The following is a 15,255-nucleotide window of genomic DNA, read 5'->3' on the forward strand; positions in this document are numbered from 1 at the left end:
AAAAACTTTCTAAGCACACAGAAATGCAGCCCCTCTACTCCCACAGACTGGAAAGGGTGTAGTTTGCTCAAGTGACACTTGTCTTGATCCCCATCCACTGCCGGTTGTTCTCTTCCAGAGTCCTGCATCAAAGCTCAAAAGCCTGGGAGACCTTGCTGGTGGTAACTGAGGCAAAGAGGACACAGGGTATCTCAGATCCACCTACACCTACTCCTGCTGCATTCAGCAGAGGTCCCACATTAGCTCTGTTTCTTCTTTAACTGTTCCTGAAGTAGGAAAACCTCCTCTTGCTGAATCCCCTGAATCCCCTGAATGCCCTTTTGAGTTTCAGTTGAGTTTTGATATGAACCATTGCCGTGTTTGGATTATGCTGTCCTTGAAGGCAAGATGTATCCAGGCACACTGAAAATGATTGGTGTGTTCCTTGACTGGATCATCAAGGGTGTGAGAAAGAACCCAGTGTGCTATGTTTTGTGTCCATGCAATGCCTGCAGCTCTTGGTTAGAAGAAGCGAAAGACTGTGCCTCTCTGATGGCACCTGATGACTGATACCTCTGATTGATCACATCAGTCAATGGCACACAGGCACCAAATCACACTCTCTGTGATGCTGTATGTGGGGGGACCTGTCCTGCACCCACCCTGAATTCAAATTGCTTTGTTGTAACTCCTCTGCTGTCCTGCAAGCCCTGGCATCTCATGTAGCTCTGTGGGCCTGGATGTGAACACTAACTTGAGTAGCTGCCCCGAATTCTGATAGGCAATGTGGGGCTGAACATGAAACCACTGCCAGTGCAGTCAGGAGAGACCTAGTAAATACAGCTGGTGGAGAAGAGAAAGAGAGATTGAGCTCTCCCTGTGGCACATGACTCCAGTTGTTCAGATGAATAACTCCGCAGGCTGCCCCTAGCGTAATGAGTGGGGACAGGTTCAGTTGCCCTTAATTTGGGCATCAGCTGTCATTTCAGTTGGCCAAAGAAAATACCCAGCAGCCTCTAAGAGGATTCCCTCTGATGTTGGCCTGTCTCTATAAACGGCTCCCTTAGAGCTTGCAGATACCTGCAGATATCTTTGACCACCCCTGACACCTTTAATGTCACCAGGCTGGTGTCTGAACAGCCCAGTCCCTGCCCTCCATCTCCATTAATCACCATGGTGGCTGAGACAAGGAGCTCACATGCAGGTGTCTATTTTGTGCCCACCTGAACACCTGAGGCAAGAGGAATCCAACCTCCTGTGGGTTTGTGTTGTGCATGGGAGGGAGCTGAGTCCCCTTCTAGCCCCAGGACTACAAACCCACAAATGAGATGCTTCTATTGACTCATCTGCATCCCCTCCATCAGCAGGGGTAAAGGAAATCCCTCCTGGTCACTGTCCAGTTGTCCTGTGTAATGATGGGACAAGGAAATATCAGTCTTAGACATCACTCTGTCTCTGAGAGAAGAAATGCTGCTGCTGGAAAGAAGTGTCTCTCCACAGCTGAGGGAGGGAAGATGAGTGATTGCTTCAGCCTGATTCACAGCAGGTTCCCCTGGAGCCCCAGGGACACCTGGAGGGAGCCCAGAGGGGACAGAGGAAGAGACACCTTGGGCTGGTCCCTCTGCTGCTGAGCTGGGCTGGGCTCCTGGGATGGAGGGAGCTGATGGCAAGTGGGCAGCGCTGCAGAGAGACAGCTCTGCCCAGGAGCAGCTCCTGTGCAGAGCGCAGCAGGGCTGAGGGCACTGCCTGCAGGCAGCGAGGGGAGAGGAGCCAGGCAGAGAGAGGTTAAAGGCAGTGTGGGGTGGGAGGGTGCTGAGAGCTCACTGGGGGAGAAATCTTCACAGCCCTCCACATGGTAAGTCTCTGGCTGCAGGACAATGCAGGGGCAGTTGCTGATGGGATGACCTGAAGCTGCTGCATCCCACAGTTTACAGGAGCTGTCAGGATGTCTCTCACAGTATCTCTGTTGTAGAGGAGAAGAACATGCTCCAGAGCAGGGCTTCCCTGCTGCATGGTCAGAGGGACAGAGCATGACGGCTGCCTTCTGCTGGGGACAACTGCAGGGGTGTGCAGCCAGGGGTGCCCAGGGCTGTCCTTGAGAGCAGGGTCCCTGCACCCCAGGGGTCTTTGTGTCGGGGCAGGGACTCTGCTGCCTGCCAGGGTCAGCACTCAGCCTGCCCGGGGAGCTCCCTCTGGTGCTGCAGGGAGAAGCTGTGGGTGGAAGGAGTGACCCCAGGCAGGGCAGGGTCCTTCTGCTGTCGAGAGGGTGCTGTGTGGGCCAGGGCTGCTCTCAGCTCCAGATCAGCACTAGGAAACTTGCAAGGGGATGTTACAAGAGGAAGGTCAAGGCAGGGTTTGCTATGAAGATAAAGAGATTTCCTGAGTCTGTGTTTTCAGCTTCCTACTTTGAGGGCAGGGAACAGGAGGGGTTGGGGGTGGGGGGAAGGAAAGAGAAATAGAAAAGGAGCTCTCAAGTTTGAACAAGTCATTGAGACTCCTGAGCTGTAGCTTTGAGTGGTCAATAGGTTTTATAGGAGCCTCCTAAAGTGCCTTCAGCCACTCCTCTGCCCATGGACACCACCAGAATCACCTTTGCTGGATCCATCAGAGTGTTCTGCCCTCTTGAACCTCCAAACAGGACCATGCACGCAGCCGGTGCCCTGCAAACAGGCAGGTTTGTGTAGGTGAGTGCACAGAGGTTGCAATGGGGTCTGTGAGTCCTGATAGGGAAACACCTCCAGGGGGAAAATCTCCAGGCAGCAGGGAAATGATCTGGGAATGAGAGGAAACTAAAACCAGAAATATTGTGGGAGGAAGAGTTCAGAAAGCTCTGTGTGATCCCCACCAATGCAGACCCCTTCCTCTGAACAAGCCCCCTTGCCTCCTCTCCCACCTACCAAAGCCTCTGCCCTCAGGGCCGTGGGGTCCAGGACATGAACCCCCTCCTGTGCAGCCAGAGCTGCAGTAGAGCCGTGGTGCAGCTCTCCAGCCACGTGCCCAGTTCCCTCTGCAGAGCACAGGGGCTGAGAGCAGCTGCCCGGCAATGCTGGTGTGTGGGAGGTGGCGTGCACAGCTGGGTCAGGGTACCGCTGTCCTGAGGGCCTGGCTGCCTCTTCCCTGGCCTCTCCCAGCCACACCCTCACTGGATTTTCCCTTGTTTCTCCACTTGTCTCTGTTATTGCTGTGGTTATTTCATTCTTGCTGCCAGGCTCTCTGGGCAGGTGGAGTTTCAGCTGCAGAGTCACACACTGATCTTGTGGGTCATTTCATGCAGGTGTGTCCATGGGAACAAGTGTCCCAGCTTCCCTCTCACCTGTGGGATCTGGTCAATATATTTAGTGCTCTGCAGAGGATCCCTCTCCTCTCAACAGCGTCTGGTCATTTTTCAGGGTAAGATGGGAATGTGATAACACTCCATGTCAGAAAGGTGCAAGCCCAGAGAAACTGGGAACTAGTCAGGGGGATAGAGCTGTTCCCCTCACTCTGCACTAAGCCACAGGCAATCCTCTTGCCTCGCAGGACTCGCTCTGTTCTCCCTGAGTGCAGCAGAAATGCTGAGGGTTTCTGACATCCAAGAATACTCCTCAAGTGAGATGGAGGGGGAGCTGTAAAAGAACCTAGAACTCTTAAACTGCCTTCTGCCCTCCCTGTTCCTTAGCACTGGGGGTGCAGATGCTGACAGGCCGTTAACAGCAGTTTCATAAGACAAAGTTGACACCAGCACTGGTCCCTGCCCCTACTTACTTCTGCAGAGCAGGGCTGATGTATTGAGAGCCCATGGGCAGATGCCCTGCTGTTCATCGCACACTCGGCCAGCACCAACCAGGGCTCCAGCCACAGAGCTGAAGGAAGGTCTCTTTGAAAGACAAAAGGATGTCTGTGTGTTTAACGGGGGGGGGGGGTGGGGGGGTGGGGGGAGTGTATGGAAATGACTCTGATTTTTCTTAGAGAAGTCTCCCCTAACTTATCACTCTCTTTTTCTCCTATGACAGGTCCCCATGTCCAGACGGACCAAATGTCCAACAGCAGCTCCATCACCCACTTCCTTCTCCTGGCATTTGCAGACACACGGGAGCTGCAGCTCTTGCACTTCTGGCTCTTCCTGGGCATCTACCTGGCTGCCCTCCTGGGCAATGGCCTCATCATCACCGCTGTAGCCTGTGACCACCACCTCCACACCCCCATGTACTTCTTCCTCCTCAACCTCTCCCTCCTTGACCTGGGCTCCATCTCAACCACTGTCCCTAAATCCATGGGCAATTCCCTCTGGCACACCAGGGACATCTCCTACTTGGGATGTGCTGCACAGATATTTTTCTTTCTCATTTTCATGACAGCAGAGTATTGTCTTCTCACCATCATGGCCTATGACCGCTACGTTGCCATCTGCAAACCCCTGCACTACGGGACCCTGATGGGCAGCAGAGCTTGTGTCCGCATGGCAGCAGCTGCCTGGGGCACTGGTTTCCTTTATGCTCTGCTGCACACGGCCAATACATTCTCGCTACCCCTCTGCCATGGCAATGCCCTGGACCAGTTCTTCTGTGAAATCCCCCACATCCTCAAGCTCTCCTGCTCACACTCCTACCTCAATGAAGTTGGGCTTCTTGGTGTTAGCCTCTTAGTAGTATTTGGGTGTTTTGTTTTCATTGTGCTGTCCTATGTACAGATCTTCAGGGCTGTGCTGAGGATCCCCTCTCAGCAGGGACGGCACAAAGCCTTTTCCACGTGCCTCCCTCACCTGGCCGTGGTCTCTCTCTTTCTCAGCACTATAGTGTTTGCCTACCTGAAGCCCCCCTCCATGTCTTCCCCATCGCTGGATCTGGTTACTGCTGTTCTGTACTCAGTGTTGCCTCCAGCAGTGAACCCCCTCATCTACAGCATGAGGAACAAGGAAATCAAGGATGCCCTGTGGAAACTGATGACTGGATGTTTTTCAGAAGTAATAAATTGTCCATCATGTTCTGCATAACAGTTATAATGTAACTCATTACAGGCCTAACCAGTTGTTTTTTTTTTATTTGGTAGTGGTGGTTTTTCACTTGTGATAATGTTGTCATCCTCTTTCTAATTCACTGTCTGTTTATTTTGTGGCTGTGTAAATGAGGAGCCGTGCTCTCTGTGTGTTTACACAAAATAAAAGACCCAGTAGTGACTATTTCTTTCCTGATATCCTTCCTCCAAGGCATTTTGGAGCTGCAGGGACAGTTTCTGTGTGCATGGGTGGAGGGGAAAAGAGTGCCAGCATGGCAGCACTGCCAGGGATCACCAGCATTTGATATTCCAGAGCTGTTCTCTTTCCACTTCCACACTCTCTGATCCTTGCTTTGGTGTAAGGCCTGAGTGCTGTGGCAGCTTGGTCACAGTTGTGCTGCATGGTAGTCCTGTGACCACAGGCAGGGACAGGCAATGGGCACCTCTGTGAAAGCGTTGACCTCCATAACAGCCTTTCCATAAAGAAAGGTGATGTCCTCAGGGCAGTGCCTGAAGGCTTAGGTCTTCTTCCAAAGATTCTCTCAGGAACATGCCCAAGAAAGTGGTTTGCAGATGAAAACACCAGTGCACAGCTAAACAGTGTGGGTGTGCAGGGTTGGGGCACGCAGCAGTGTCCTGACAGTCAGACCTCCTGTGAGAATCCTGAAGGACCAGCAGAGTAGTGTCTAGTTTGTACTCGTGTTCACTGGACACCCCAGGGCAGCTGCCCCAGGGCAATCATCATGGACCAGCCCCTCACAACCACCATTACCAGCACTGACCTCTCACCCCAGCTTGGGTAGGTTCTTTGTCCCTCCATAGAAAGACACCATATGAGTAGGCCAAAAGTCCATGTTTGTATGGTACAGATGAGATTTAAGCATGCACATCATGTGCGTGAGGTGAGATGAACCAGAGTGAACACAAACAGCTCTTCCTTGGGGTTCGTGAAGGCCTGTGGTCATTTCACGTTGGTAGTAACATCCCATGGGAGACTGCCTGAATGCAGCACTGGGTTGTGCTTCCTTCAGCCAAGGTCTCTGTGTCCATTCCTCATGATGTAGGGCATCAGACAAGTGCAGAGCAGGAAGACACACCACAGGGCTGAGGTGTCTCCCATCCACTGGGAGGGGCACCAGTAGTTCAGGGAGACACTATGACTCCTGCCTCCTTGTGTTAAAGGAAAAGACTCTGTCTCTGAACATCCCTGGGTGCATAAGGAGTCCTTGAGGCCAGCTCAGATATGGACACTTCACAGAACCCTGACATTTCTGTGTGTGACTCCAGGAACAAACTCCATTGGCCCAGTGAGATTCATCTCAGCTGCCTTGGACAGGCTCATTGCAAGTGCTCCTGTCTGCTATGTCACCCTTGCCTGTAATTATGGATTGTGCTCTCAAAAGTGCCAGAGCAATCAGAGAGGTTCTGGGGTCCTTGGAAAAGGCAGACGTAAAACCCTTCTTTAAGAAGGCAGGAATGAGAATTGGGAGGATTACAGGTCTGTCACCGTACCTCCGTCTCTGGGAAGGGGATGGGACATGTCCTCCTGCAACCGTTTCCAGGCACCTGAAGGACAAGAAAGGGATTACTGAAGCAAATGGGCAGGAGAAAAAAGGGCATGTTGTGTGGATGATGCAAAGCTGGGCAGAATTCTCGAACAACCTCCTCTGTTTCACCCTGCCTTGAGCAGGAGAGTGAGACAAGATCATGTTCAGGGCTCTCTTCAAACCCGTGTTATTCTATGGCTAAATGAATCTTTGCCTTGGAAAGGTTGTTGGAGACACAATAGGTGGAGGAAGAAGGAAAAAAAGAAGAGGTAGAAAAGGAGATATAAGAGGTTTCAACATAAACACAACAGTTCCTGTGAAGAATGTTTCTCCACTAAATCATTAGTAGGAAATATATTGGATCAATTTGATAAAACAAGCATACTTTTATCAGGCAGGTGCTGGGCCATAAGGAAGTTTCCTCAGAAACTCGTAATCCAGCAGGAAGCGTATGGCTGTGAGGGGGACTGTGAGGCCAGTTCCATCTCTGGAGGTAATAGGCCAGCAGCAGGAACATGGCTGGGAAAGTTCCTCTGCCAAAGTGCCCCATAGGCCCTATCCAGGAAGAGGGCTTGGACAGGGGATGTCATGTCCATTCTGCCTGAGTACGTGACGGGACAGCGGCAGGCACATGGTGGTGTTTATCCGAGAAGATGAAAGGCCTGCTGCGGCGAGCGGAAAACAAGGCACAGACTCTGCGATCAAGGAGGCAAGGGCCAAAAGCCAAAAGGCCTAAGGGTCCTTTATTGTTATTCTACTGCCCTATTTAGATGCTACAATGCAGGAGCCGGACTATGCAGTTCACGATGACATCAGCATTCACACACTAAGCACCCATCACCCATCCTAGGAAGAGCCACAGTGTTCTGGGCTCAAAACATCAACAACCATTCTTTGTTTTCAGTTCTGTGTTCAGAACTGACCTTCAACATGTGTTTACTTCTTTCATGCCTCAAGGGGCCCTGTGAACTGGTCTCGGCTCCTTTATCTTAAAAGCAAGCAAGAACGATTCTCAGTGCAGTGTTCCCCAGTGAATCCGCTGCTCTTCAAGTAAAGCACAGCTGTTTGCAGGCTGATGGTCTTCTACAGGTAAGAGAACCCTGTGGTACCTTGTAGCCGATAAATCACATAACCTTATCCAGCAAGAAATTGTACCCTGTTCCACCCAGAACACTGGTGACTGAGCCAGTGATTATGACAAAATCGTGTCCCGTGGATGAACTTTGCTCATTATAATCTCATTATAATACCAAAACACACCTCCATCCTAAAAGCTACCCACCTCCCTCTGCCCTCTGAGCATGTTCTCTGAATTTTTCTTAGTCTATACCTTTAAATTGAAGTGAGAGAATTTTACACCAATGAAAATAAAGATATGTATGACTGGAGTCACTCAAGCTCCACCTGGGAGGGCAGCAGGGCTGGGCACAAGCAAACCAGGAGATTCCTGGAGGGCGTGGAAGACAGCAGTTTAGCAGAGACAATCCATGATCTGACTAAGACTGGTCTCTTACTGACAGATAAAGTGGATCTGGCTGGGGATGGGAAGGATGAGGGCAGCCGTGGCTGCAAAGACCATGAGATGGTGGAGAAGTAGGACAACTAGCAGAATGACTGCAGGACTGCAGGAAAGCTGATTTCAGTTTACTGAGGATCTGCTTGGACTGTCCTGGAGGACAAAGGGGCTGTGAGTCCCTCTTGGTTCTTCAGGGACAATGTCCTCAAAGCCCAGGAAGAAGCCAGTCTGATGTGCAGGGAGTTGAGCAGGGCCCGGCAAGAGGTCAGCATGGATGAACAGGAACCCCCCTGACTTAGGAGGTCAAACCCCAGCAGGAAGTGCAGGGAGGCTGGAGGGGGAACAGGCTGCCCAGGAGGCAGATAGACACCTGGCCTGTGTGTGCAGGGATGGAGCCAGCAAAACCAAAGCTCAGCAGTAGCTGGGAATGGCCATGCATGGGGAGGGCACCCAGAAGGGCTTCTCTGAATGTGTTGTCAGCACAAGGAAGGCAGCTGAAGAAACCCTGGTCTGAATGGCCAGTGGAGCAGGGGACGGAATGACAAAGACAGTATAAATATAATAATTCAGAGAATCATAGAATCATAAAACCATAGAACACTTGGGGTTGGAAGAGACCTTTAAAGCTCATCCCCCTGCAGTGAGCATGGACATCTTCAACACAATCAGGTTATGCAGGGTGCCGTCCACCCTGACCTTGCATGTTTCCAGGGATGGGGCATCTACCCCTTCTCTGGGCAACCTGTTCCAGTGTTTCACCATCCTCATCATAAAAAATGTCTTCCTTATATCTAGTCTAAATCTTTCCTCTTGTCCTGCCGCAACAGGGCCTGCTAAAATGTTTGTGTCCATCTTTCTTATAGGCCCCCTTTAAGTAGAAAGACTTCAATGAGATCTCCCTGCAGCCTTCTCTTCTCTAGGCTGAATAACCGCAACTCACTCAGCCTTTCTTCATAAAAGAGATGTTCCAAACCTCTGATCATTTTTGTGGCCTTCTCTGGCCTCCCTCCAACAGGATTATGTCTCTCTTGCTGAGGACTCCAGAGCTGGACGCAGTACTTCATGTGGTGTCTCATGAGAGAGGAGTAGAGGGGCAGAATCACCTCCCTTGACCTGCTGACCACGCTTCTTTTGATGCATCCCAGGATATGGTTGGCCTTGTTGGCTGCGAGTGCACATTGCTGGCTCATGTCCAGCTTTTCATCCCCCAGTACCACCAAGTCCTCCTCCACAGGGCTGCTATCAATCCCTTCATCCCCCTAGGCTGTATTGATATGGGGGGTTTCCCCGACCCAGAAGCAGGACCTTGCATTTAGCCTTGTTGTATCTCATGATGTTCACATGGACCCTCATGTCTTCAAATAGAAACACAGAATCACAGAATGGTTTGGGTTGGTCCATATCTCTCCAGTTCAGAGAGAACATCTTGAGGAGGACTGTGTCAAAGGCCTTATGGAAGTCCAGAGAGATAATGTCCATAGCTCTTCCCTTGTCCACTGATGTAGTCACTGCGTCCTAGAAGGCCACTAGGATGGTCAAGCAAGAATTGCCATTGCTAAAGCCATGCTGGCTGTCTCAACTTTCCTCCCTGTCCTCCATGTGCCTTAGCATACCTTCTAGGAGGATCTGTTCCATGATCTTCCCAGGCACAGATGTGAGGCTGACAGGTCGGTAGTTCCCAAGGTCCTCCTTTCTACCCTTTTTAAAGATGGGTGCAGTGTTTCCATTTTTCCAGTCACCAAGAACTTCACCTGACTGCCATGACTTTTCAAATATCACAGAGAGTGGCCTGGCAGCCACATCAGCCAGTTGCCTCAGGACTCTGGGATGCATCTTGTCAGGTCCTTTAGACTTACATAGATTCAGGTTCCTCAGGTGGTCACGAACCTGAACTTCTCTTACAGTAGGAGAACACTTGAGTTTTCTGACAAAAAAAGATTCTTACTTTGAGAGTGTTGGCAGGAGATGTATTTTCTTGAGTAATTGGACACACCTGGACATTTTTCTGTACATTTTCTTATACATAAACATAGATTTTTCCCATATAACCTCATAGGAAGACAGATAACACAGATATGATTACATTAGTGCAAATTTGGCCATCCAAACAGAGAGTGTTTCACTGAAGCTTTTTACCCTGCTGTCACGGTTTAAAGCTGGGCCAGCTATTAACCAGGTGGCAGATGCTCTCTGTTAACCCTCTCCCCCCCCCCCCCCCAACGGAAAGGGAAAAGGAAGAGAGACTTATGGGTTGGAAAGTTAAAACAGTTTTAATAAACTATAATAATGAAAAAGAATATAATAACAATAATAATAGAAATAACCAAATATATACAAATATGTACAAAACCAAGATCAAGAGCTTGGAAATCCTTCTCAGGCAGAGTTGCTCCTCCCAGCACGGGCAGAGGGGAAAATGCAGTAGCTCCCCTGCCATCACACCTGCAGGCTTTTAACTGGAGAATTGGCAAAGCTGGTACCAATCAGTGGGAGACAGGAGGGCCCCTCCCTCCTGGGCCCCACCTCAAGGAGGCAGTGGGTTAGTGATAAATAGGAAAGTGAGAATGACGTGTGTGGGATGGAATACCTCCTTGGTCAATCTTGGGTCACCTGCCCTGTCTGCTCCCCCCTGCAGCTGCGACCCCCCTTCTGCTCTTCACTCGTAAGCAGTGAGGAATTTAGCAGTGACCTTGGTTTCTCTAAGACTAATTGGCCTGGTTTGGGCCAAACCAGGACACCTGCTTTGCTCCATCAGGCAAGAGTGGCCAACACCTCCGAACCAAGAGTTAGAGGTGGCATGGACAGTCCAGGGCAGGGAGTGTTTTGGGGCATTTGGCACCATGCAAGGCAGAAAATTATCTTTTTTTACTGCTGTAGGCCTCAGTATGATGGAAATGTTGAGAACTTTTCAAAAAAATGAAGCAACAAAGAAATGGAGAGAAAGATGTAGAGTTAAATAAATGTCCTGTATGACTTTAAGCTTCAAACATTGTGTTGTTATCCTTCTTGTTTAGTTTTTCTTTTTTGGGGGGTTTGCTTGTTTTAATATGCCGCTCTTGAGGGGATTTTGTGTGCTGTTTTTGTTTGCAAAAGAAAATGATTTCCAAACCACTCAGAGATGTAGTTACAGGGGCACCAGCACCCACGGCTGGTGCAGATGCCCTGGGCCCTTCTGCCCAAGCTCCACCTGCAGCTTCCAAGGGCCTCTGGTCTCCTGAAGGTCCTGTGCTTATGGTCAGACCGCAGAGCTCTGCCCACAATCCTGAGAAGTTTTTACACATTTCAAAAATTATGAGCACCTTTAAATCAGCAGAAATGATTGAATACTTTCAATAAAATCTCTGAGTTTTTCCCCGCTATTTCAAAATGAGAATTTTTTAGGGTGTGTATTAATAGTAGGAGAAGGAATATTGCTCTTCCCCTGTCCTTGCACTGCCAGTACTCCGTCTCTTACTCTGTGCATTTGATCTCCCTCATCTTCCAGTTATTTCCCCCTGGCCTGATGAAATTCACCATATCTTTTAATTGTGTTTATATTTGTAATTTCCTGTCTATCTACCAAAATTATTTCTTGTATACTTCTCCCTACTGGAAGGTGAACCTCATTGGAGCCAGCTTGGACTTGGCATAGAGCTGAGGAGCGTGTTTTATCTTTTTGCTGAATCTGATTATGTTTTACTTCTGTGTGTTCAAAAATAAGAGAAACATTCTGTGTGTGTTTGCAGCCAGTTCTCTAAGGAGAGCAGGTGGGAATTAGGGGAAAGGGGTTTTAACATGCAGTTGCAGGCTTCAGTGGAGAAGTCTGATGTAAGGAAAAGTGATGTGAAAGTCCCAGATGGCCAGTGACAGAAACGGTGGGGTTGGGTGGTGAGGATCGAGGTTGTTCATACTGTGTTAGACCTCAAGGGACTGCTTTTCTGACCTGTCCAGACCTCCTTAGAACATCCTGGATCAAAATCAATTAGAAAATGCTGCTATCACACCTTCCATAGACTGAAAAATAGTGGAAAAAATCCGTAAAAATTAAAAAAAAAATATTAAATGCTCATAGAAATCTTCCTCTCTAACTAGACTCCTAAAACCCCGCTAAATAACTGTACAATTCTTGAAGACCTGAAGAAAATTACAGTAGAGACATGGCTTGTTAGGGCTTTTGGCACTTTTCTGAGCCCCATGGGATATTTGATGCTGAGTCCATGAACCTCAGATTCTGAGAGCAGACTGAAGAAACCTCTCAAGGACTTAAAGTCACAAGCAAATGCCAAAGTGTCTTGGAGTGTTAATTGGCCCAGCTGAGGGCAATTACTGACCAAGACTCCTCATGGACTCGTTAGAGCAAATACTTGAAGGCTGTGATTGCAGGTAGGCAAAGGGAACACACAGGCAACTGTGATACTGAGGAAACCTTTGGTTTGTTTTCTGAAGCAGAAAGGCCAAGCTTTCACCACATCCCCTGGGAAGACAGAACCTGCCCCTCACACATGGCCCTTCCTGAGACAGTGTGACGTGAGGGTGAGCAATGTGGAGTGAAGGACAACATCAGGACACTTCCCAGCTTCCCTGAAGGGTTGCAATGAGGCCATGAGGCTGCAGTGCCATGAGGACAACATGTCTCCTCATTGGTCTCAGTGACAGAGACAACTGCCATAGACAAGGGGACAAAGACCTGGGTTCTGCTGGTACCTTCCAGCCTTGCCAGTGCCCTTTGCCATCTCCACCACAGGCTGTCTGACACTGTCCCACTCCTGTCCCTGTCCTCCCTGCAGGCTGTAGACACGCAGCTTGCTTCACCACCTTGTTCTCACCCTGGCATTTCTGTACCTTCACTGAGATCTCTCCACACTCACAGGCTGTTCTTTGAAAGAAACCATGGCCTGATCACAGACTCCCTCTGAGTGACCTCTAACTCCACAGTGCAACCCTTCAAGTGACATTTTTATCTCCTCATGTCCTGTCTCCACATTCCAAGCAGCACTTTGCAGCAGTTCTTATCTTTCCTGCTCTTTCCCTGCTACCAAGGAAAGCTCCATCATCTCAGAAACCACCCTTAAAGTATGTGACCCAGCCCACCAACCTGCTTGTCGCCTATCAGCTGACCAAAAAGAAGTAACCTCACCATGATCTTCCAAGCCACATGCCTGCTGCTGGCCTTTCAGCTTCTCGCACATGACTAAAGACATGTGCCTGTTGCAGATGAAAGGAAAATGATTGTCACCCTCCAAGCCCATGCACCTGCTAGTGGCCTTTCAGCTTCTCTGACTGCCAGGAGCAGCTGCATGCCAGTCCTGTAAGGTGCTGGGGCAGGAGTGACCTTGCAAACAGCATTCAAGGTATGTGCATGTTCGTGGCCTATCAGTTCCTTACACACAGCTTAAATGATACATGTGCCTGAAGCTGGCCTATCAGGTACTCAAGTAGAAGTGGGCTCACAGCCACCTTCACAGCCATGAGATCCTCAGGCACACCTGACCTGGTACCAGGAGTCCTGCCCATCTCCTCCTTGTGGCCTGCCAGCTGATCAGCTACATGTAACCTCACATCCCTCTCCAGATGCCCTGTGACTGCTCTAGAATAACTCTGCTCTTGCCCCAGGGGCCAAACTGCTTATGTTAGGGTAGGGAGAGGATTTGAACGTGACAGGGTTTGAGCATGGGAACTAGAGCTTTGGGGGTTAGGTGTTCAATTTAGGGATTAGGGATTAGAGCTCACCTTTCAGGGTTAGGACTTAAGCAGAAGTTTAGGGGAAATATTTGGTGTTCTGCTTAGGGTGAGTGGTTAGTGTTAAGGCTATGGGCTAGCTTCCTGAGTTTGGGGTTTGTTTTAGGGCTGTGTTGAGGGCTAAGGTTAAGTATGTTCATGTTAGAGATAAAGGATAGGGATTAGGGTGAGAAAAGGATAAGAGTAAGAATAAGTGGTTATGGGTTTGGCTCAGAGGTAGAGTTTGAGGTTAGAGCTTAGAGTAGTGGATCACTGTCAGGGTAAGGACTAACATTTAGGGGCAGTGTTAGGGTTTAAGATTACTGGTTAGAAACCAGGTAAGGGCCTAACATGAATGTTTTCAGTCTGTGTCACAGCAGCATCAACATTACCTGAGCCCCTTTTACATCTTCACAATCTTTCATCTCTGTTGGCCAAGGCATTCGTCCCTCCCCCACATCTCCCATCTCTCTTGTCTCAGTTCCTCTTGACCTTCCCAAATCTGTCATCGTGTTGGGAGCAGCTTTTTGATGACCTTCATGACATCTGAGTTTTTGCCTTCCCGCCGCTGGCCAATCAGTTCCTGTGACAGAAGCGACCTCACAGCCAGCATACAAAGGGATGCAACGAGCTTCTGTGCTGGTGTCGTCCCTGTTCAGCCCATCCAGCAGTCCTGCACCACCCCTAAGGTACTCTGCCTCAGCTCATGCCTACCAGCTCATGCTCCATAAGAGCTCCCAGAGGTCCTGGGACACTTTTCCCAGTCCCACACACGTGCTTCAGCTACCCCAGGGTATATTGGAGGCAGTGGCCACCTCTGTGCAAAGAACTGAATCAAACCCTGAATGTAGATTTTAGGAAATTCTTGAACCCTCTGCAGAAAAGACTTCTATGTAACAGCTGAAAAAGTCTTCCTTTCCAGCACTGCTACTATTTTTTAACTAATTTTCATGAAATTTTACATTTCATAGTTTTTTATTGACAGCACCATGGGCAAGTACCAGCAAGCTGATTAAACTCTGTATCTCTAGGTGAATATTTTTATGCAGCCATTTCCCAAAACACTTTTCCTACCTATGATTTGAGTGGAGGAACATCGCTCAGAGGATCTTCTCAATTTGTATTGGCACGTTTTGTATCCCTACTTCTTCCTCTCTGTCTTTTTTTCTTCCTCTGCCTATTCTTTCAAGAATTCTTCAAGGAAAATATTAACTGAATTATGGAATAACACGGGTTAGAAGAGTCTCCTTTGCAAGGGGCCTTGCAACAACAGTGTCTTCAACTGCATCACATGAGACTCCCCTTACAACTCTTGTGCTAAATTCTTTTAATCAGCTGGCCTATTGTCCTGCATGTCCTCTCTGGCATGTGCAAGCACCTTAAGCAATTACAGTTTACTCAATTTTATTCAGTTTTGCAGCAGAAGCTGCTACAGGGATCTCTGAAACTGTCAGATTCTCCACCCAGGATGTCAGTCACTACATTTATGCACAGGAATAGGCCCAGGCACAGCAGGATCTGCCTGTCTCCAGGACTGTCTGG

The 15,255-nt window shown here is 49.2% G+C and overlaps 1 protein-coding gene across 1 annotated transcript; it reads left to right on the forward strand.

Annotated features, from left to right (window-relative positions):
* Window positions 1-3,968: 3,968 nt before the first annotated feature.
* LOC137677014 (olfactory receptor 14A16-like) lies at window positions 3,969-4,951 on the forward strand. The gene has a single exon (XM_068424206.1). The coding sequence runs from the start codon at window positions 3,995-3,997 to the stop codon at window positions 4,949-4,951; it is 957 nt and encodes a 318-aa protein (XP_068280307.1). The 5' UTR covers window positions 3,969-3,994.
* The last annotated feature ends 10,304 nt before the right edge of the window (window positions 4,952-15,255 follow it).

The sequence above is a fragment of the Nyctibius grandis genome (genome assembly GCF_013368605.1).
Source record: "Nyctibius grandis isolate bNycGra1 chromosome 34 unlocalized genomic scaffold, bNycGra1.pri SUPER_34_unloc_1, whole genome shotgun sequence".
NCBI classification, from domain to species: Eukaryota; Metazoa; Chordata; class Aves; order Nyctibiiformes; family Nyctibiidae; genus Nyctibius; species Nyctibius grandis.

Coding starts and splice junctions, on each gene's coding strand:
- LOC137677014 (XM_068424206.1), top strand. CDS start 3,995: ATGTCCAACAGCAGCTCCATCACCCACTTCCTTCTCCTGGCATTTGCA.